Below are 20,746 nucleotides of genomic sequence, written 5' to 3'. Positions count from 1 at the left end.
GGAGAGGAATGGATGGTAACCCACACTCCCGGAGCTTTTGGTGTGTCCACCTGCTGTCCTCCTTTCCACACACATCTACTCATCCTCACAACAGTCCAATGAGATGGATGTCGTTCCTACAGATTCACTCTACAGATGAAGACACTGGGCAGAGAGAACTTGTGAAGTCTGACCGAGGTCTCCCAGGTAGAAGGGGGATTCAAACCCAGTAGCGAGGCTCAGTGGCCAGTTCTGAAACCACCCCCTCCCCCCAACCCAGCCGTGGCCACCTTGCAGAATTCACGCGAGCATGCCCAGGTGCGGGGCACCCATACCACTGAGAGTGGGTGCCTTTCCCCCCTTTTGGAAGACTCCACGCAGAGTGGGTTGAGCCTGTAGCGTCTCAGAACTTGGGAGGGCACTGACTGGCCATTCAACTCAGTACCCTCTGCCCCTCCTAGTGACGGATTCCACAGTGACCACCCGCGTGGCTGCGGTTTGGGCGGTAACGCTGGTGAGGACAGGGAACCCCAATTCCTCTGTGGACAACTTGATTTTCAAATTTTCTCTTCCACTGAGTTGAAATCGGCCTCCTGTCGGTCATACTTCTATCCTCTTGATCATAGGAAGTGAATCCATCGCCCTCTGGAGCCCATAAATATTTGAAAGCAGCTTTCATGGTCCCTCTGACGGTCCCACCCGCACCATCCTCTTCCTGATGTGATGGCCAGCCCCTCTCTCTCCTGCACCATCTCCTCGCCAGGCTCCAGAGCGTCAGGGTTCTTGACTGGGATTTTGAAATCACTTGAAGAGCTTTTTCAAAGGAAACAGGTGCTCCTTCCCCAATTCTCCATGCCCCGAGGGTTTCTGACACACCGTTTGGGGTATGTAGGAGAGGGAGCATGCAGTGCTCTCTCCTGTGGTCATAAAGAACCTGACCTTAAGCTGTGTTGCCCAGGTCTGAGCATTACACTCCAGCTGTGGTCTAACAATCTGGAGCAGAGCAGGCCGCCCTCCTTATTTTAGGCACCATCCTTCCGTTAATGCAGCCTGGGGCGGAATTGGGTTCTTTGACAGTCTTCTCATAAAATCAGCGAAACCACGAAGTCCTTTTCCTACCCACTGTGCAACTAGGCCGTTTGACTCAACCCGACTTAGAACCCTCCTTTACATGTTATTAAGGAATGTTTGATAACTACATATCCGTTCATCGTGCCTGTCGTTTCACCTGCCGAGACCCTTCTGCATACAGGTTCTGCCAATGCCGATTTCAGCATCTCAGTGGGATTGAGCAGAGGTGCCGTGTGCCCGATGGTGGGGCCGGAGGACTTACCGCCATGTTCCGGATCTGCTGGCCCGCCAGGCTCTTCAGGTGCTTCAGGAGGGCTCGGTAGGTCTGCGTTTTCTCCTCTGGGAGCTCGGACACCCTCTCAGCCAAGATGTCCTTCACCTGGGCCAGGCTGCAGCCGGCGCCTATGGTGAGTCCTGGAAAGCAAGTTGTTTTTACAGGGGACCTGGGAGGAACCGCTGAATGGTCAGCATGACGCCAGGGCCTGAGTGCTCGTCTAGCACACGGCTCTCCACGCTGGCTGCACAGAGAATCACCGGGAACTCGAAAACAGCACAGGTGTCCCTTCTAGAGCAACTTCATTAGAATCTCTGGGCCTGGGGCTTTTTCAAAGGCTCCGAGGTACTTCTGTGCACCAGGGTTAGGACATCTGAGCTGGTGTATATTCTTTTTAAAGAAAATATACTTTTACTTATTTCAGAGAGGAAGGGAGGGGGAGAGAGAGAGAGAGAGAGAGAGAGAGAGAGAGAGAGAGAGAGAAACATGAGTGATGAGAGAGAATCATTGATCGGCTGCCTCCTGCACGCCCCCTACTGGGGATTGAGCCAGCAATCAGGGCCTATGCCCTTGACTGGAATAGAGCCCAGGACCCTTCAGTCTGCAGGACGACACTCTAGCCACTGAGCCAAACCAGCGAGGGCTGGTCTACATTCTTGTTTGAACAAATGCAAGGGACTAGAACAAGGGTGGGCAAACTTTTTGACTCGAGGGCCACAATGGGCTCTTAAACTGGACCGGAGGGCCGGAACAAAAGCATGGATGGAGTGTTTGTGTGAACTAATATAAATTCAAAGTAAACACCATTACATAAAAGGGTACGGTCTTTTTTTTTCAATAGTTTTATTCATTTCAAACGGGCCGGATCCGGCCCGCGGGCCATAGTTTGCCCACGGCTGGTAGAAGCTTGTCACTAGAAGCTAGAGAGAAGGAATGATGGGAACATCTAGCAGGTAGCAGACCCTACTAGAGCTCTCCATGACCTCCTCCTGAGTAACCGCAGTGAAGCTATAGAAAGATGTTTTGTAACTAAGGGGGACACATCTGATGGCATTGCAGGGCCAGACAATCCACAGGGACTTTTTGTTTGGCCATTTCCATTGCTCACACCCCCCACTACTTTGTGCTAAGCAAGACACCACTATACGGAGAGAATTCTCTGTACTGTACTTATATTCATGTTGTATTCCATCTTTGGTCACAAAACCTAGCTTGTATTTCAGTTGAGTTGAAGAGCTTTAACTTGGTTTTAATCTGAGGATGTGGGTTTTATTTTAATCATTCTTCTCGGAGTTCCTGCGTCTATGGGATAAAGATGCCGTGACTTTCTGGAGCACTTACTGTGCTGAAGATTTTGAGGGGGAAAAGGTATAGTGAGTGAAACATGCACATGATATAGGTTAGCATGCAACATTGGAGCAAACATATGCCGTCACAGGAATTTATTTTCTGGGGTGCTGGTGGGGTGGGGGAGCGCATGTGGCTACCCCTGCCCCCCACTCGTGTCCTTCACTCTTGGGCCTTAGGAAAAGGTTGAGAATCCTGGGAAACATCCCTGGAGGCCACTAGAGGGCACTCACACTTTAATTTTAAGATGCCCCTAGGAAGGCGTGGGTTTGTTTCTCAGATTGCAGAATCTGGCTCTAATTTACAGACAGGATCCAAACTGAGTGGTCTGGCCCGTTCCAATAGCCAACCGCACAGGCCATGGGGTGGGCCTTGAGGGAGGAGAACGGCAGGAACAAAGGAGCTCTGGTTTGGAAGCAGGAGACTGTGGCTTGGCCACCAGCCAGTTTAGAGACCTTGGTCAAGTGCACTTTCCCTTTGCTTCTCAGCTTCCTCATCTATCAAAGGAGGGCCTGGAGTTACACTGAGGATTGAGAGTTGTGCCCTGAAGAACCCCCTCAGGGGCAGGTATAAGGGGCTCGGTGATAGGAAGGATGCGGGAAAGCTTCTCCCTTTTGCAAACAGCAGCTTCTTTTCAGGTGCTTATTCTAAGATCTGTTTGGGGTCAGGGTTGTGGTGCTAAAGAGCAGTTGGGAAAATGTGGGTGCCTGGGGTGAAGACTAGGAAAGGGCTTTCCATATGAACCTTGTGCTTAAATTAGTTGTCAAACTCCCAACCCACCCATTTTACTATTTTCTCTTCCTCCACTTTCTGTGAGAGCTAAAAAAATTGAATACTTTTCCTTCCATCTTCTAACTTTCCCTAGGCTGGGCTAATAATTAAATTAACAGAGATTAACAGGAGAAAATCAATTTTTAATATATGCATAGGGAGAATTCACATAGGCAAGAAATTCCAAAGATGGCGAGGCTCCATGGGGTATATAAGACATGTGGACAAAGGAGAAAAGGAGGAGAATGAGGTGTTAGATTTCAGAAACGAGAATGGGCGATTTACAGGTGGTTGAGGGAGAGCTGAACACACATGGCAGGAGAATTCTTGCTAGGCGACTCAGAAAAAAATGAACACCGCAGGTATCTGGCTACCAGGCCCCTGTCTGAAGACCTCTATTTACCACAGTTAATTCAGGCCAAGGCGACCTCCTAAACTCTCCTTTCTCTGTCTGAATCTCTTGGGCAGGAAAGGGGGGTGGGTCAAAGGTTCCCTCTGAATCTGGTTTCTTAATAAACAACTTAAAACCAATATCCGGAAAAAAAACAAAGCCAGCTTCAGGGTGGCGACTGGTTCCCTTCATCTCCCTCTCCGAGTGGCATGCAGGTGTGCTGCCTGAGTCATCCATGGCTGACGCTGGGAAGCTCTGGAGCTGAGCAAAACCAGGAAGGGTCCCTTCCCTTGCACATGGTTGGGGTGAGGCTGGGGAAGGTGGGCTTGCTGGCCTGCAGCACAGTCTAAGCTTGGCTGACGATGGTTAGAGGCCAGGAAGCTAGGCCTCCTGGATGGAGGTGATACGGCCAAGGCAGGTCCTCTCCACCACCCACACTGACCCCCACAAACACGCAGTGGCCTGCTTCCAGTTCAGCCAACCTCCTTGCTGCTGCAGTTGAGGAAGTTATCATTTCCTCTGCATCCCAAATTCAAGTTTCTGACCAATTCATTCATTTGTGTGTGTGTTTTCCCCCCATTAAGTCAATGACTGAGCACCTATATGCATGTACAGTATTCATATGCATGTACTATATAGGCTAGAACCTCTGGGGGATGCAGAAAAGCGTAAAATAAAGTTCCTTTTGTCAAAGGATTGCTATGCATCTTGAGGGCAAGGTCTTGCATGTTTCCTTCCTGTGCTGTGAGAGCCACCTCGCCTGATGATATCTGCACACAGTGGGCTCTTAAGGATGTTTTAGGGACCAGAATGCGTGCCCAGGCGGGTCTTTGTCCCACTTGGCCTCTTGCCATTGTCCCCAGGAGACAAAATAGCATTTGAGTGCCAGACAACATTTCTCCTGCTTTCACTCTGCAAATATTCCCAGTCCCTGGAACTGACCGTTCAACCAACTGATGGGTAGCAGCCGTTCTCTCTTGCTGTCCTCCCATCCAAGTGACACTGCAAATGTATTGTCTCTAGGTCACCATGACATCTAACAGGCAAGAGCCCTGCAGGAGACTACAAGGTATTGAATGATGTCATCTGAATACCTCATAGTCTGGGCAAAGGTTTTGATAGTAAAGTTTCATGATAGGATGTACAGCACACCAGAAAAATGATAAAGAGTTGGAAATAGGCCAGACAAGACAAGTGTATGAGGAGTTTCCAAACTATTTGGCAAGTGGAAGTTTAGTGCAGGGGTTGGATCACTGATGTTTTACAAGAACACCAGGAACTCACCCTCACTTGTTGTAGACACCATACTCAGCTCTGAAATCCTGGCAGGAGAGAGGAGAATTGGGTGAACATGTCCTTGAGATTTCATTGCAGGTCCTGAAAAGTAAATATATATATTATAGAGAGAGTTAGGAAAGAGAAAATGCCTTTTTATGGGCATTGGACGTTTTTCATAAAAATGTTCAGATACTAATTTAAAAATTGACAATATATGTATGTAGATGTGAAAGCAGTGGGCATACACCCAGCCAAGTAAATTTATAGCACATATGCTCCCAGTATATGTTTTTATTTATGCACTCACTGCATGGTTATATATAAATGGGAAGTAAAATGAATGAGAGGTTTTTAGAAAACTCTTGCATGTGGGCACCAGGAGACATATATTAGAATATCTGTAATATTCAAAGCTATTGTTGGAAAGCACTCCATGTCCTTCAACAATAGAATGAATGAGTCAATTGTGCTATAGTCATACCATGAAATCTAGCACAGTTACACGCAACAATGTGGGCGAATCTCAGCTCAATGAACAAACCAAACTGCAGAAGCATAATACTGTGTCAATGTAATTATATGAAGTTCAAAAAGCACATAAAACCAAATGACATCTTGCTTCGGGATTGAAGTTTATGTGGTAAACCTGTAAAAACATGGAAGGGACTGACCAGCACCACATTCCGGCTGATGAGTACCTCAGAGGAGAGGGAAGGGAAGGGAAGGGAAGGGAAAGGAAGGGAAGGGAAGGGAAGGGAAAGGGAGGGGAGGGAAGGGGAGGGGAGGGGAGGGGAGGGGAGGGGTTAGGGAGGGCCCACAGTGCCTTCAAAGTTCGTGGTCAAGTTCTTGTTCTTAAACTGGGTGTGGATGATAACTGGGTGCACATTGTTAATATACCCATACATACTTAATAAAATTCTGCTATATCTACTGACTATTTGCAAAAATAATATAAAAAAGAACAAAATAGAGTAAATGATAAAAAAAATCAACAACCTCAAAACACTAATACTCCCCCCTCCACCCCCCCCCCCCCCACCCCCAGCTCAAGGGGTTACCCTGTATACTCCTAGAGTCTTCAACTTTGGAGACCATTAGGATATGATATGATATAATATATTTGTATTATACTTTTATATTATTGCTATAATATATATAATTCATATATAATTACTAGAGGCCCAAAGCACAAAATTCATGCAAGAGTAGGCCTTCCTTCCCCCAGCTGCCAGCACCGGCTTCCCTCTGGCACTTGGGACTCGGGCTTCCCTCACAGCCTCAGCTTCGTCTGGAAGGTCATCCAGTCTAATTAGCATATTGTGCTTTTATTATTATTGATATGAATAATCATATGTAAGTATTACATTATTTATATATAATGGTATAGTATATTTTGTGATATATTATTAACATATACTATTTTTATTTTAAAGGATGAGGCTTTTCTCCTAAAAAGGCAGTGCCTGGAGATGAGAGCAGAGTAGGGGTGTAAGTGCAGCTTGGCGTTAATGGTGGCATGAGAACCATTGCGCTTGCTCACCCAGTGAGGTGTTGCCCAGGACGAGAGGCGCTTCTGGGTGCTTCACTTTCAGCTCCAGGAGATCCTTGAGGGTCCCAGGGGAGATCCAGGTAACCCTTTCTCCACGAAAGGTCAGGGTTCTTTCTTCTGGGTTCTCTGCCAGTCTCTACGTGCAAATGACAATGTGTGTGCACACCTGTCTTCGTGGGTTAGGCAAGATCCCGGGTGGAGGCATGTTCCTCTAGGAGGTTCCAAGAGTCCTGAGGTCCACTCGACCAAAAAGATACTCCCGACACCTGTTGGCTAATGCCTGAATTTCCATCACTAGAGATTTACTCCTTTAGCTTAACACTGTTTTCATGTAGCTCCTCAGAGACAAGTGACAATATGAACGGGCACCTGTCATTGACCCTTCAGTATAGAGTAATTTAACATAATTTAGTATCGTGGCCTTAAAAATCATAACGATACTAATGCTCTTAAGTTAATATATTCAGCCTGGACTTTTCCTCCAAAATCCAGACTCATATACCTAAAGGAGTACTCAATGTCTGCTCTTAGATGTGTAATAGGCATCTCAAATTCAACATGTTCACACCAAGGTCCTCATATTCCATCCCCTTCCAAGGCCCAAAAGGAATCCCCCCCAAAGAAAAAAAACTCTGCTCCCCAGGAGGTCTCCTTCCCCGTAAATGGCTGCTTTCCAGCTGCCCAAAGCCTCGTCTCCTCTGTCCCACACCCACATCACATCCACCAGCAAATCCTGTCTGCTCTTCTTCCAAAGTATCTCCAGACGCCACTTGCTGCTCACCACCTGCACCCTGGCAGTGGTCCAGCACCCCCATCAGCACCCTGACTGGGCTCCCTGCTTCTCTCCCCTGGCCTCTCCACAGGCTACTCCCATCCCAGCAGCCAGCATGACCTCACATCCCGTGACAACATTGATAGGAGATACCCCTCCTCTGTCCAGCCTCCCTGATAGCTTCTCATTTCACAGGGAGTAAAAGCCGTAAGTCGGGTATGGTCTGTGCCCCCCGCCCTGCCCCCCACCGCAGCCCTACCTCCCTCCCCCACGCTGGTCCCTGCTCTGTCCCTTCATCAGGAGGGCACTCTCCTATCTTTCACACCTTTACACTTGCTGTCCCCACTGTTTGTTTTGCTCTTCACCCATATATCTTCATGGCTGGCTCCTCCCTTCCTTTAGGACTTTCTTCAAATGTTACTTCTCAGAGAAGTCTTTCGTTCACTGAGTATTTAAAATTGCAACCCCTTGCATCCTATTCCTCTTTTCTGTTTTATTTTTCTTTCTTCTCACTTGTATCTCTTATCTTGCTAATTGCCTGTCTCTCCCACCAGATCATAAACTCCTCCAGGTCTTTGTGTACTTCTGTTTCCTACTGCACATTCAGTACCTAGAGCAGTGCCTGGCACGTGGCTGAAGGATAAATAGTTGTTCAATGCATGGATCAATGCACCAGAACCCCTTCAGAATTAGGTATTTTGTAGAACTGCACCAGATAGAGATGCTGCTAGAGCAGTGGTTCTCAACCTTCTGGCCCTTTCAATACAGTTCCTCCTGTGGTGACCCAACCATAAAATTATTTTCGTTGCTACTTCATAACTGTAATGTTGCTACTGTTATGAATCGTAATGTAAATATCTGATATGCAGGGTGGTCTTAGGCGACCCCTGCGAAAGGGTTGTTCGACCGCCAAAGGGGTCGCGACCCACAGGTTGAGAACCGCTGTGCTAGAGGCTGAGGAAAGGGTGTGGGTGGCTGAAAGTGATTCTTAGGATTAACGTACTGGAGGGGCCAGAAAGACCAAGTGAGAGGTTGAGCAAAGCTGTATGGCTTGGGACAGTCAACAGGGACACATACAATGATGTCACTTAACAAATAGCCTCAGCTGAGGCTTTGGGGAGTGTGTCCAGGGCAAGAGCAGGGCTTGGTGAGCTGAGCAGGGACAAGCCTGTTGATCTGATCAAACATTCCCATGATTTGACAAATTTCACAGGAAGAAAAGGGTAGTTTGAGCAACTGAGTTTATAACCAGTGACATTTAAACAAGTACATAGAACACCCAGTTCATCTTACCAAGAGTTCTGGGGGGAATATGAGCTCCTGAGTAGGGTCCAAGGGCTGGAACTCGTCTTTCGCAAATAACTCTGTGGAAATCTTTATAAAGGGCAGAAGGAGAGGGCTTGGTCAGCCCAGCTCAACTGGAAACAGCACCCCAGTGATTTACATCAATCAGGCAATATGAACTTAGTAATAACTTTCCTACTCTTCTTATACAGGGAAATGGTTCGAACCAATTTGTGTTAAGTAAGAATTTTATTGTAAGAGAGAGATATTGATTAGCCACTAGTAGGATACTGAAGAAAAGGGTGTTCTCTGAGATACCTCAAACAGTACCCTCTGGAACATCAACAGAGTCTATGAAAAATTATCAGAGGTTAAGTAGTTTGGGATTCAAACCACTATCCTCTCACCTGTCAAGTCAGGATTCAAAATGCTGAAAGCTCGGAGAAGTCCTGTAGCTTAAGAAAAAAATGACTCTACACCTACATGTCCTTGTGTAAACACACACGCACACCCCACTAATTTTAACAATAATAGTTAAAATTGTCGGAGTGCTTTTTTCCCAAGTGCCTTACATGTTAGTCATTTATTTAATCCTCCCAACAACTGTGCAAAGAAGGTAAATTATCATCTCCATTTTAACGATTAGGAAACAAAACCTCAACGAAAAGTTACCCAAACTGCAATCTTGTCTAAATAAAAAATGTTCTAGCTTTGGAAACACTTATTCCCAGAAAACATTCCTGAGGAGGTGAGGGGAATTGGGGAAGCATTGTGGGTGCAGGGCTAGAGGTCTGAGTAATACGGTAGAGCATGGAGAGAAGTTGGGGGCAGACAGCTCTGGGTTCATTCTCAGCTCTGACATGACTCCAACCCTCCCTCTGGAAAGGTTCTTCCATTTAAAGGCTAAATGGAAGTGATGCATATTTTGAAGGGTAATTGTGACACTTAGGTAAAATGGCCTGACATTTATCTCACACTGTCCATTTTTTTTTTCTTTCTGTCTCTGAGGTCTTCTCAGGATCTAGAAAGAAAACATGCCATTGTTCCTTGTAAAGGCTCTGAGTAGGACCCAGATTGAAGCATAACAGGCCAGCATCTGAAGGATCAGTTTTTGTGTTAGTTGGGTTTAGAAGTGTAGGCAGTACGTAGGAGCAATGATGTGGTGTATCTCTAAAACCTAGAAATAAGACTGCATCTGAGAATTGAAGTGTAAAACAAACATAATGAAGAATTAAAAGGTCCCCCTCACAGGTGCTGGGCCAAGACCTAACAGTTACTCAGTGGAAAATATTAACAGCTCCCAGAGAAGAGCGGGCCTGTGCAGACGTCTGGTCTACCCTGGTGGAAGAGGGGGTCTTCTATAATGTTACCCTTATGATGATTCAACTGCTCTGCACCCAAGCTCACCAAGCAAGCCTCTCAAATTGTGGCTCCCTGGGTATGCTTTCTGCAGGGAAGGGACATGGGGCTCAGTGACCATAAGGTCTACTTCATATCTGTGTGTCTCTTTATAATGGAACATCAGGGCCCACCATGTTCTTTTGAGTTGGTTAAAGTATGTCAGGTGGTTTCCAGAGCCCAGGTTGAATTCCCAAGGCCACCAGATCGAGAATCAGACTTTCAAATGTACTGATCCCTGCAAGGCACTAATTTTCTGTGAAATGCTCATGGGGTTGGGGGCGGGGCGCAGCCATTGTCCTTTGCAACACCCTTCTGTTTATTGCACGTCTTCTTCAGACCAAAATGCAGGGACAGTGGGAGTCCAAGAATGGGAATAAGGTAGGTCCGCGGGACTCAGTTTCCTCTGAGGCTGACTCTGTTCTCTTGGATTCCCTCATCTACAGGAGCCAACTCTAGCCTGTATTCCGGCTTCTCTAAATAATTCATTTAAGAACTTGGCAGTGAGTCTTTTTGGAGACCAGTATCTCTGAGAGAGCAAAACCAGGGACTGGGTTGTCTCAGGCTGGCCTTCCAGCCCAGGGGCCATGACCTCACCACGACTCCGGATGGGCTCCTTCCCCTTCCCAGAGGCTGCAGTGCCCTCCATACACAAAAGGGGACACAGCAATAGAGGACCACTGCCAGCCAAAAACCAGGCACAGAGACCCACCTCCCCCCAGTGGGACTCATCACTGAGGTCATTGCTGGGGCGGGTCTGTCTTCTCTGGCCTGAGCGGGCTTTTGTTTAGTTTCAGGCTCCCCGAGAGCCAAGAGGACAGTCAGATCACAGACTCTGAATCACCCCCTAACCTGCCTCCCAAATGACAACTGCTTTATCTGTGCAGGCACTTGGGAAACTTGGAACAAAGCGGAGAATGAGCATCAGAACTAATGAGCACAGTGTCAACACTGGGCCGGCGTGGAGCAGTGCTCTCAGGGAGAGAACAAATCAAACACAGGGACTCACGTCGCTGCTCCTGCAGAGTGAGGAAGAATCCTCTTCTCCCTGAGCCAAGCAGCATCCTCCGGCTCCCTTCTGCTGACAGCCATTCGACTCCTACGAAGGTGAAATGCCTTGAGATGAGAAACTTTCTCTTATAGGTAAATGGGCGTGTGCCTTGAGAGGTTTGGCAATTTAAACGAGACAACATTGTTCGTCACTTTTGGTAATTTCTATTGGAAAAGGCATCATCAGAAGATCTTTTTCCTTTCTACTTTAAAGTAAAATGATACATATGGAATATATAAAACTTATATGTAAGATATACCAAGTATCTAATCTATATACATAAAAGCCTAAGCGACCGTCCAACCGTCTGACCATCCGACCAGAAGCTATGACACACAATGACCACCAGGAGGCAGACACTTCAACCAGTAGCTATGACATGCACTGACCATCAGGGGGCAGACGCTCAATGCAGGAGCTGTTGAGCTGTGGTGACTTGGCAGCTGCGGTTCTCAGGTGATGCACCCGGAACCAGAGAGGAGGGAGCCCCATTCTGGGGTGCATCACCCGAGAACCGCCCTCTCGCAATCCGGGACCCCTCAGGGGACGTGAGAGAGCTGGTTTTGGTCCCATCCCCGTAGGCCAGGCTGAGGGACCCCACTGGTGCATGTATCTGTGCACCAGGCCTCTAGTTATAGTATAAAACAATAATATAGACTATAGAGAAGCATAAAAGAAATAAACTATTATTACCCTATTTCACTGGCAATATTTTTACATAATATATAATGGTACTATATTTTAATACAACATACTTTTCATTTTGTCTTTTTGTTATTTTTTTTGCCTATTGTTTTGTTTATTTACTTACCTATTTGTTTACTTACCTAGAGTAATTTTCCATGTCATTAAAATATAATTTTGCTGATTGCATAATAATCAATCTTCTGGATTTATACTTGTAAAATTTGTTATTGACATATACTTAGGTTTTGCCTACATTTTCTAATTATAAATAACATTATAATAAACATTTCTGTCTATTGCTTGTACAATTTTGTGTACATCTCTGAATTTTTTCTTAGATGAAATCCTAGTGCTAGAATTAATTGGTAAGATGTCTTTAGGGCAATAACTACCCATTCTCTAGCATATGTAAGACTCAACAACATTGCCGAAACCGGTTTGGCTCAGTGGATAGAGCGTCGGCCTGCGGACTGAAAGGTCCCAGGTTCGATTCCGGTCAAGGGCATGTACCTTGGTTGCGGGCGCATCCCCGGTGGGGAGTGTGCAGGAGGCAGCTGGTCGATGTTTCTCTCTCATCGATGTTTCTAACTCTCTATCTCTCTCCCTTCCTCTCTGTAAAAACTCAATAAAAAAAATATATATATATAAAAAAAAGACTCAACAACATTGAATGCTATCATTTATATAAGGACCTTGAAAAAAGAAAAGAAAAACATGAAGAAAGATGGGTAAAGAAAACCGCTTTGGTAACCAGACGTTTGGGATCTGCATGGGGCTCAGTGGGAATGAATGGACAGTCAATGGATTTTAAAGCAGGTTTCCATTTGCCGGCTCTATATTTCCCATTTCCCCCTAACTCACCTCTTGTATCCTCTTCCTTAAATAATTTTCCCTAAGTATTTAAGGAAATACTTCCAGATACCCCAGTTCTCTGTTTCTGCTCAACTGTCTCAGGCGGCCAGCTTCCTGATCCCGTTCACAACGCTCCCTCATTTACTCCGTCCTCCGACAGCTTCCTGGAGGGGCCGTGGGTCAATGGCGACAGAAGAAGCCAGTCTTCCTGGCCTATTAGCTAGGAACCTCAAGTAGCCCCACCAGGGCTCTGTTCCTTTCACCCCCTTTTTAAAAAAAAAAACACAACTTTTTTATATATTTATTTATTGATTTCAGAGAGGAAGGGAGAAGGAGAGAGAGATGGAAACATCAATGATGAGAGAGAACCATTGATCGGCTGCTTCCTGCACGCCCCCTACTGGGGATCGAGCCTGCAACCCAGGCATGTGCCCTTGGCCGGAATCGAACCTGAGACCCCTCAGTCCGCAGGCTGATGCTTCATCTGCTGAGCCAAGTCGGCTAGGGCCCTTTCACCCCTTAAAGTTTCTGGGGCCTGCTGGCTGCAAGGTGCGTCTCTGACTACACTTTTGCCTTTCTCCCCATAGGGAGAGAGGATTCCTTTAACCTGCTTTACTGTATTTGTGTTTCACAAATGCTCTTCCATTTACACTGGCAGTTGGATGAGTTTACAAGCTATTGATTTCCTCAGCTTATCATCTTTGGCTCTCCATGTGGCAAAAGTCTAGGACAGGTGTGCAAGGGGGACTGGCCTGGCTCCGGGGACTGGGACATACTGCCAGGCCCACAACTACTGTTTGTGGAGCTGCAGCAGCAAGAGAACAAAGAGAGGCCCCCGCACCCTTCTCTGCCCAGCCTGGCGTGGTTCTGCAGCGAGGGGCCTCAGACACCGTGTGAGCACCCAGCCTGACTGTCCACGCTCGGTCTATTCTCTCCCAAAACACCAGTCATTGGCCACCCTTCAGCCTAGGTGCACACCCTGGCTGCTATGATCTGCTCTAGGAAGATGGACTTGGGAAGAGGCTGTGTCAGGCTTGGGAATGGGGTCAAGACCAAACCTGGATCCTGGTCTAGAAAAGAGGTGAAGGCTTCAGGTGAACAAGGCACCTTGGATATAGGGCTTCCTGAGAGTGGCTGAAGGAGGACCAGTGAGGGGCCCTTCAAAGTGTGGGGTCCTCCTTGCTTGGGTCGAAGGGTGGTACTGCCCACATCAATCCTGCCCTGAGGAGAGGGCCATCGGATGTGCCTGGCTGGTCTCCCCGTCAATCTCTATTCACAGTGGCAGCAGTAATAGTAGTAAGTATTTGTTGAGCTCTTTTAAGTGCCAAACAAAACTTTGCTACATGCTTGGCCATGATTTCTCACCTGAACTTCATAGCAGCCCAGGGAGGTATCCTCATTTTGTTGAGGAAGCTCCCTGTGCTTTTGTACCTGGGGTGAATTTTGGATTCTGCTCTGCGTATTTGGCTTCTTTATTTGCTCACACTCTCAGCTGGTCTGGATTCTTGGACTAAAGCTGGCCTCCCTAAAGCCAACTCCATGCCCTTGCTAGTTGTCTCTGGGCTCGCTGCAGCCCTCCGACCTGTCCTGCTCTAATGCTTTGCTTAACTATCATGGGAGATGCCTGGTTAGATCACCTGGCTTCCCTCTGTGGTGTGACATGGGACATCAAAGGAGGAGTAAGGTTTACCTTGTCCTCAACAGATAGCTAAAACTCCCTTGAGTCAGCTGGAGCTAACTCACTTTTCTCCCTTATAGTCTGTTTAGTTGGTTTTAAAAAGTCAACTCCTAAATTCCCAGCCTTGACCAGCAGTCACTGGCATTCTTACTCTGTAAGGTGTCCCCATGGTCATCTACTCACCATGCAGAAGGTCTTTCCACTCTCGAGAATTGGCCGGTACCCAGTGCAGCGGCACAGATTGCCTGATAAAATAAGGGGCATGACTATCAGTAGGCTTTATTTTTACTGGTTTCTTTGGAAAGCTAAAATAGACCCATTCTTCTCTCCGGGGTGAACTGCAGCTACTTTAGAAACAACCAAGCGGGTCCTCAAGTGGGGCTGGGGTGACATAGTGGACGGGGTGGAGCAGCTGGAGGCATACTTCCCACCTGCTTTGGGGGTGGTGAGTATTCTCCATGTCAAACCTACCTCCCAGGGCTTCCATGAGCTGCTCCTCTGAGGGCTGCGGGTGGTTCCTGAGCAGTGTGTACATGGACATCACCATCCCAGGGGTACAGAATCCACACTGGGTGCCGTGGCTCTTGGCGATCCTCTCCTGCAATGACACATACATGGTCACAGGACCTGCCTTCCTGATGCCACCACCTCTCACCAGGCTCCACATCCTGCATCTCCCTTGAGGGGAAGAGCTCATTCCCTAAGCAGTGCACTCCTCCCCTCCATCAGAGGTGGCCAGTGTCCCCTCTCCTCCTCTGCTCCAGGAAGAAGTGACTCAGAAGCCATTTGCTATCCCTACAATCATTTCTCAGGCTCAAATGTCCAGATCTTTCTCATTGGGAATTAGCAGCATGCAGCCTTCCTTGCCAGAGTGACAAGAATTTTCCCAGGCAGCACAGTCAATTCAGCATTAAAAAGATCAAGAAGTGAGAATGTTAACATATGCTCTTACCTGCACAGGGTGAAGCTTGGTTTTGATGCTTCCCACACCTTCCACAGTGGTGACAGCAGCTCCATAGAGAGAGCAGATGGGCACCAGGCATGCGGTGATGGAGAAGTGTCTTTGAATGAGAAATACAAGGAAAATCAAGGGGAATAACATGGTCCTGCCTCCTGGGGAACCCTGGGACCAATAAGGGCAGCAGGAACCCCCCCTCCCCAACCAGAGGCCTATTCAGCCTGGGAAATGGGAGACCGGACGGGGGACAGGTGGGAGAATTAGAGTCCCCTCTGCTGACTCGGTGCTATCTTCAAGAAGTGGGGATCCTCCAGGGAAAGATGGACATTCTGAACTTCAGAAAACTTTCCAAGCCCAGAACAGACTACTTGGGTCTGGCCTCAATGGGAATGGACTTGTGTCACCAGGAGTAGTGTTGGACCTCAATAGGTATTCCTTAGGACATTGACCCCATAACAGGCAAGAGGCACACCTGTGCCTTTTACCCATATTCATGAATTTATTTTGCTTGTTAATTTTAACTTCCCTGTATAAGGTCGCTCAAAAATGTTGGATGGTTTTGTTCTGAAGGCATTTCTTGGGCCAGTAGATTTGGGAACAGCCAAAGTTCTGGAATCTAGTTCTTAATTTAAGGATGGAATTATGGCTCAGGTCCCTGCTCTGCAGGGTTGGTCCAGCCCAACAGTAGGAATGGCATTAGTGTCAGACAAAACGAGTGGGTTCAAGTCCTATGATTTACTAGTTGCATGACCTTAAACAAGTCACTACATATTGTTGAGCCTTAGTTTCCTCATCTGTAAGATGGGTGGTTGACCTAAATTGGGGTTTCTTAACTTGGGATGCACACATGGGCTGTGGGAAATCCATGATCTCCCTGAAAGTGTGTGCAAAATGGAATTAATGAATGCATTTTCTGAGAAGACACTTCACAGCTGTTATCAGATTTTTGGAAGGGCCTGAGATCCAGAGACAGTGAAATCACGAGGCTGGGAGGTCCGTGGAGATCTTCCTTAGCTGCGAGATGAGACTAGAAGCCTGGCAAAGAAACAAAACCCTCCCCTAGCTCTGGGTTTCTGGGCAGGATACCTTATCTGCTTGGACACAGGGTCACACTTGGACACCATCACGGTACAGGCGCCACAGCTCCCTCTGCCGCAGGCGTACTTGGTTCCTGTGAGACCTACTGGAGGGAGGTGGTCAAGGAAAAGATGCCCAGGTGGACCTGTGGCCGCCATGATAGCTGCCTCCCTAGGGTGTTGCTAGCAAGGAAAGACAGGGATGCACGTCTGAGAAGTCACTCGCCTCCAGGTCTCAGTAAGGACCTCTCCGTACTGTGTCAGCTGTGGGACACATTCTATTAACCTCTCCCTGCCTGCTTTCTCATTTGCAAAGAGGGAAAATGATACCCACGTTATCTTCACCTGCTCACCATAAGCAGCTTGGAGGAGAGCGGATATAAAAGTAAAAGCCCTTTGAAAAAGTCTGTTTCATTATAAGTACTCTTCTGGGTTCTAATCGCGTCATTGGGAGAGAACTTATTGTTAGCAGTTCAGTGTATCGCTAGTTTTGCCCAGCAGTTTGTATTGCATTTGAATGCCAGTGACTGAGCCTTTGGAGAAGACCCCTGCCCTTATTTTCATAAACTACCTCAAGTGTCCTGCTCCTGCTTGGTCCAGGTTCAAGTCCAGGTCTAGACTCAGCCTCTGCTCCCTCTCTTTCGTCAGCCTTTTCCCTAATTGTGGTCCATTTCCACAAAATTTAGGGGATTGGATATACTTAACTACTGGCTAAGAAGAGTTTAGAGTCACTGACTTTTATTTTTTTTTAAAGCCATAGGGCGTATTCATGTAAACTGTCATAACCTTAAATGCTTTTAAGGGAGGTTGTGTGAACCAGTGGAGTGGGTCGGGTGTACCTGGAGAGCTCATGTCCCACTTTTCATAGGGGCCTGGGACAGTCCCCACTCACCTCTAAGCCAGACTGTAGCCACACAGGAATGACTAGCTTCCCATTTTTCATGAGAAGCTAAAAATCCTGTTTTTTAAAACCATGGGATTTCCTAATTTTCAAACATTGACAACTAATTAAATCCATGTGAGCTTTTAACCAACACTAGTTTAGGGGCTGATTCCCTCAATTTGCAATTTCTGTCTTTTTTTTTTTTTTTGGCTTCCCTGAGTGACCCATCAGACTTATCCGTTAAAATATATTTGCCATGAAGATGGCATAAATTTCAGAATATAAAATGGTGAGGGAAAATCGGCTGTAAGGAAACAGATGTAGATCTTTTTCTATGACACATGTTCTTCCTGAATCTGGAAAACTTGGTTTCTTTCCAGGGCAGGGTGCCTGAAACACAAGCCTCTATTACATAACCACCCTCCCAGGACCGGAAGGCCCTTAAGGGAGTAATTAGTGCTGAAGTAAAGAGCTTAGCTTCTGTTTCACTGCTGTGAGATCAAGACATGAGAAATTCTGGGGAAACTTCAGCCTCTGTAAATAGCCCAGTTAACTTAATATCCTTAAAACCATTGCCAAAGCAAAGAGAGAGCAAGGGCCAAGGGGCTGACTGTTTGGGGAAGGAGAGTTTGATTAGTTCTCATAATCACAGCAGGCCTGACTTTTAAGGCAAACACAGACACAGCCAAGACTTTGGTCAAAAGGGTCCAGTTCTTTCGTAGGAAGGTCAGCAGAGTGACTTCTGGGTCCGCATTTCTCTCTATCACCTGCGGTGAAACCAGAAAAGAGATTATTATGGGGACTGAATCAATGACCTAGTGGTTGGCAAACTCATTAGTCAACAGAGCCAAGTATCAACAGTACAAGGATAGAAATTTCTTTTGAGAGCCAAATTTTTTAAACTTAAACTATATAGGTAGGTACATTGTTATTAACTTAATTAGGGTACTCCTAAGGCTTAGGTAGAGCCACACTCAAGGGGCCAAAGAGCCGCATGTGGCTTGCGAGCCGCAGTTTGCCGACCATGGATAGTGGAACGTCTGTCGTGGCCAGCTGGATTCAGGGTTTGGGGTAAAATACGAGGCCTGGTTTCATCTGCCCCTGCTTTTTAGTGCTCCGATGGCAAACGACCTTCACGTATATTTACAGAGCAGGAGACTCACCAAGCAAGTGTGGCGACTATGCTCTGTGAGGTGATGAGAGCTGGAACCGCTGCTGTGCAAGGGGCCCTGGGGCGGTGTTCTCTCCGTTTGATCCACTATCTGTTTTTGTGGAATTTTCCAACCAAGTCTTTTCTACTCTTGAAATATTTTAACCTGGGAGAGACTTGGATGCTGTGTATGTGTATGCATGTATGTTTATCTATGCATGCATGTGTGTGTATGTGTGTGTGTGTTTAATGAAGGATCCAGGAAGGAAGAAAGCTGGGTAGGAAGAGTTTCTATTCCGGTACCTCTGAGACATTTCTAGTGGGGAGTCCATGTAGTAAGATCAGGGATCTTAAGAGTTGGTGGCAGGAAGGGGAGGCAGAGAGGGCTGCTGTCATCAGGAGAGGCCCTAGTGCATGCCAGTGTGGTGAGTGGTGGTGGTGGAGTCTTGTTGCCCCAGCTCAGGACCCCAGGTGGCTTTGGTGGGACCCTAGCATCTCTCCCTCCCTCACCTTATAAAGTGGGGGATTCATCCCTAAAAGCCATGGAGGAACCTTGTTTGGTGCTTCTCTCTCATTTGCTTATTTGTGGATATTTCCTTTGACTGTCCTGCAAACACCTCCAGCCATTCTTTTGCATCAGAGGAAAGACAGATTCAGCTAATCATGTTAGGATCTTCCATTCTCCCTGGAAGAAAAACATGACCTAGTGTAGACCTCCAGGAATAAAAATAGTACAGGAAGATGCTTCCAAGTGGAGATATTAAAATTCACCTGCTTTTTTGCCCTAGCTGGTTTGGCTCAGTGGACAGAGCGGGTGACCTGCGGACTGAAGGGCCAAGGGCACATGCCTGGGTTGCGGGCCTGATCCCCAGTGGGGAGCATGCAGGAGGTGGCCGATCAATGATTCTCTCTCATCATTGATGTTTCTCTCTCTCTCCCCCTCTCTGAAATATATATAACAAAATTCACCTGCTTTCTGGAGCTCGAGGGGGCTCCTGGTCAACAAAAGAAGAAGCCTTCCTCTGCACTTCCTGCCACCCCAGGTCCTTCAAAAACATCTCCTGAGAATGCGGTTGGATAATGTTTTCATTATCTAGCTGACTCCAATCCCCACCACACACATCTGTAGTTTCTCCAACTCGCAACTTCCTCCCTGTTCTAGTTGCAGCCACTTCGTTCGGGGCTCATGACTCACAGAGGATGTGGAACAGAAAACAGAGGAAGGAGCCTCTGAAGTCTAGGGCAGTGGAACAAGCGAGTAAAGACTCAGCTCATAAGAGATAGTTTTGGAAGAATGTCTGGTGGTTGCTGGCTGGGGCGATTGGACACAGGATGGAGAGTTAGAAGGGAAATGATGAGAACGTAGAGGTTCTATATTCTATCTCCTTTCTTGATCCAAGCCCTGGGTGAACATGGCCAAATCCCAATTAGGTTTATGGGACTAGAGAGCTGAGGGGTCCTAAAGGACAGGTGGTGAGACCCAAGAGAAGCCACCTGCCTTGGGAGGTGGCTTAATGGTCCCATTAAGGATCAGAGAGGGGCTCAGGAGAGGAGGGGGCCTGGCAGAGGGCACTGAGGGTTGACTGTGTGGATGGATGGTGAGGACTGGAGGGAGGGATGCCAGAGAGACTGACAAAGGGAGACCCTCTCTCCTTGTCATATAGGTTCCTCCTGGAACTTAGCCACAGCCCAGGGAAAGAAGGGACCCAATATGAACTGTAATTACATTTTACCCAGGCCTGTATAATGGAGACTCAACAGAAAAAATGAATTGATAAAGAGAAAAATAAAGGAAGCTCTGTTTCTCCTCCTGAGTTTGAGGATCACCATAGGCTACTAGATAAAGTGCTTCCAGTACGTCAGGCTCAGTGCTCGGTGATTTACAAGTTTGAGGGGGTTCCTAATCAGTGAAAGAAGCACCTCTCTTTTTATCTTGACAACCGCCACAGGAAGTGGGTTCTGAGAAGGGTACTCCGAGACCCAGGGAGGAGAAGTAACTTGCATAAGTTTATACAGTAAATAGCAGAGCTGGATTGGACCCAAGACTGATACCGAGGCACATGCAATTAATCCCAGTGCTTTACTGTCGCCCACATCCCGGAGGCAGAGCCATGGCTAAATGGGGAACAGGCCAAATTAGTATGGGTTCCAGTCCCTGGCTCTTCTCCCTTTCTGGAGGAGTCTCAACCCAAATGGGCCACAAAGGCTCCCCTGCAGCTAGTAGTTTCCTGTGGTCTCAAGCACTGGTTGTAACCCCCAACACTTACCTTCCTCCCGTTCACAAAGAAAACCAACTC

At 47.2% G+C, this 20,746-nt stretch overlaps 1 protein-coding gene across 1 annotated transcript in view; it reads right to left on the bottom strand.

Moving 5' to 3' along the window:
• The window catches only part of LOC308522656 (aldehyde oxidase 2), a 63,614-nt gene extending 42,868 nt beyond the window's left edge, over window positions 1-20,746 (bottom strand). Inside the window, exons 1-11 of the mRNA XM_081096140.1 lie at window positions 20,717-20,746; window positions 18,006-18,066; window positions 16,427-16,520; window positions 15,335-15,443; window positions 14,854-14,980; window positions 14,566-14,627; window positions 11,124-11,213; window positions 8,726-8,806; window positions 6,652-6,796; window positions 5,118-5,210; window positions 1,313-1,464 (exon numbers count right to left, since the gene is read on the bottom strand). Of these exons, the coding sequence (XP_080952266.1) occupies window positions 1,313-1,464; window positions 5,118-5,210; window positions 6,652-6,796; window positions 8,726-8,806; window positions 11,124-11,213; window positions 14,566-14,627; window positions 14,854-14,980; window positions 15,335-15,443; window positions 16,427-16,464 (897 nt within the window). The 5' untranslated portion in view covers window positions 16,465-16,520; window positions 18,006-18,066; window positions 20,717-20,746. The remainder of the gene's footprint in view (window positions 1-1,312; window positions 1,465-5,117; window positions 5,211-6,651; window positions 6,797-8,725; window positions 8,807-11,123; window positions 11,214-14,565; window positions 14,628-14,853; window positions 14,981-15,334; window positions 15,444-16,426; window positions 16,521-18,005; window positions 18,067-20,716) is intronic.

This window comes from Myotis nattereri, assembly GCF_964212035.1.
Source record: "Myotis nattereri genome assembly, chromosome: 7".
Classification (NCBI taxonomy): Eukaryota; Metazoa; Chordata; class Mammalia; order Chiroptera; family Vespertilionidae; genus Myotis; species Myotis nattereri.
Note: the sequence above shows the minus strand (reverse complement) of the source record. Positions and strands in the feature narration are given on the sequence as shown.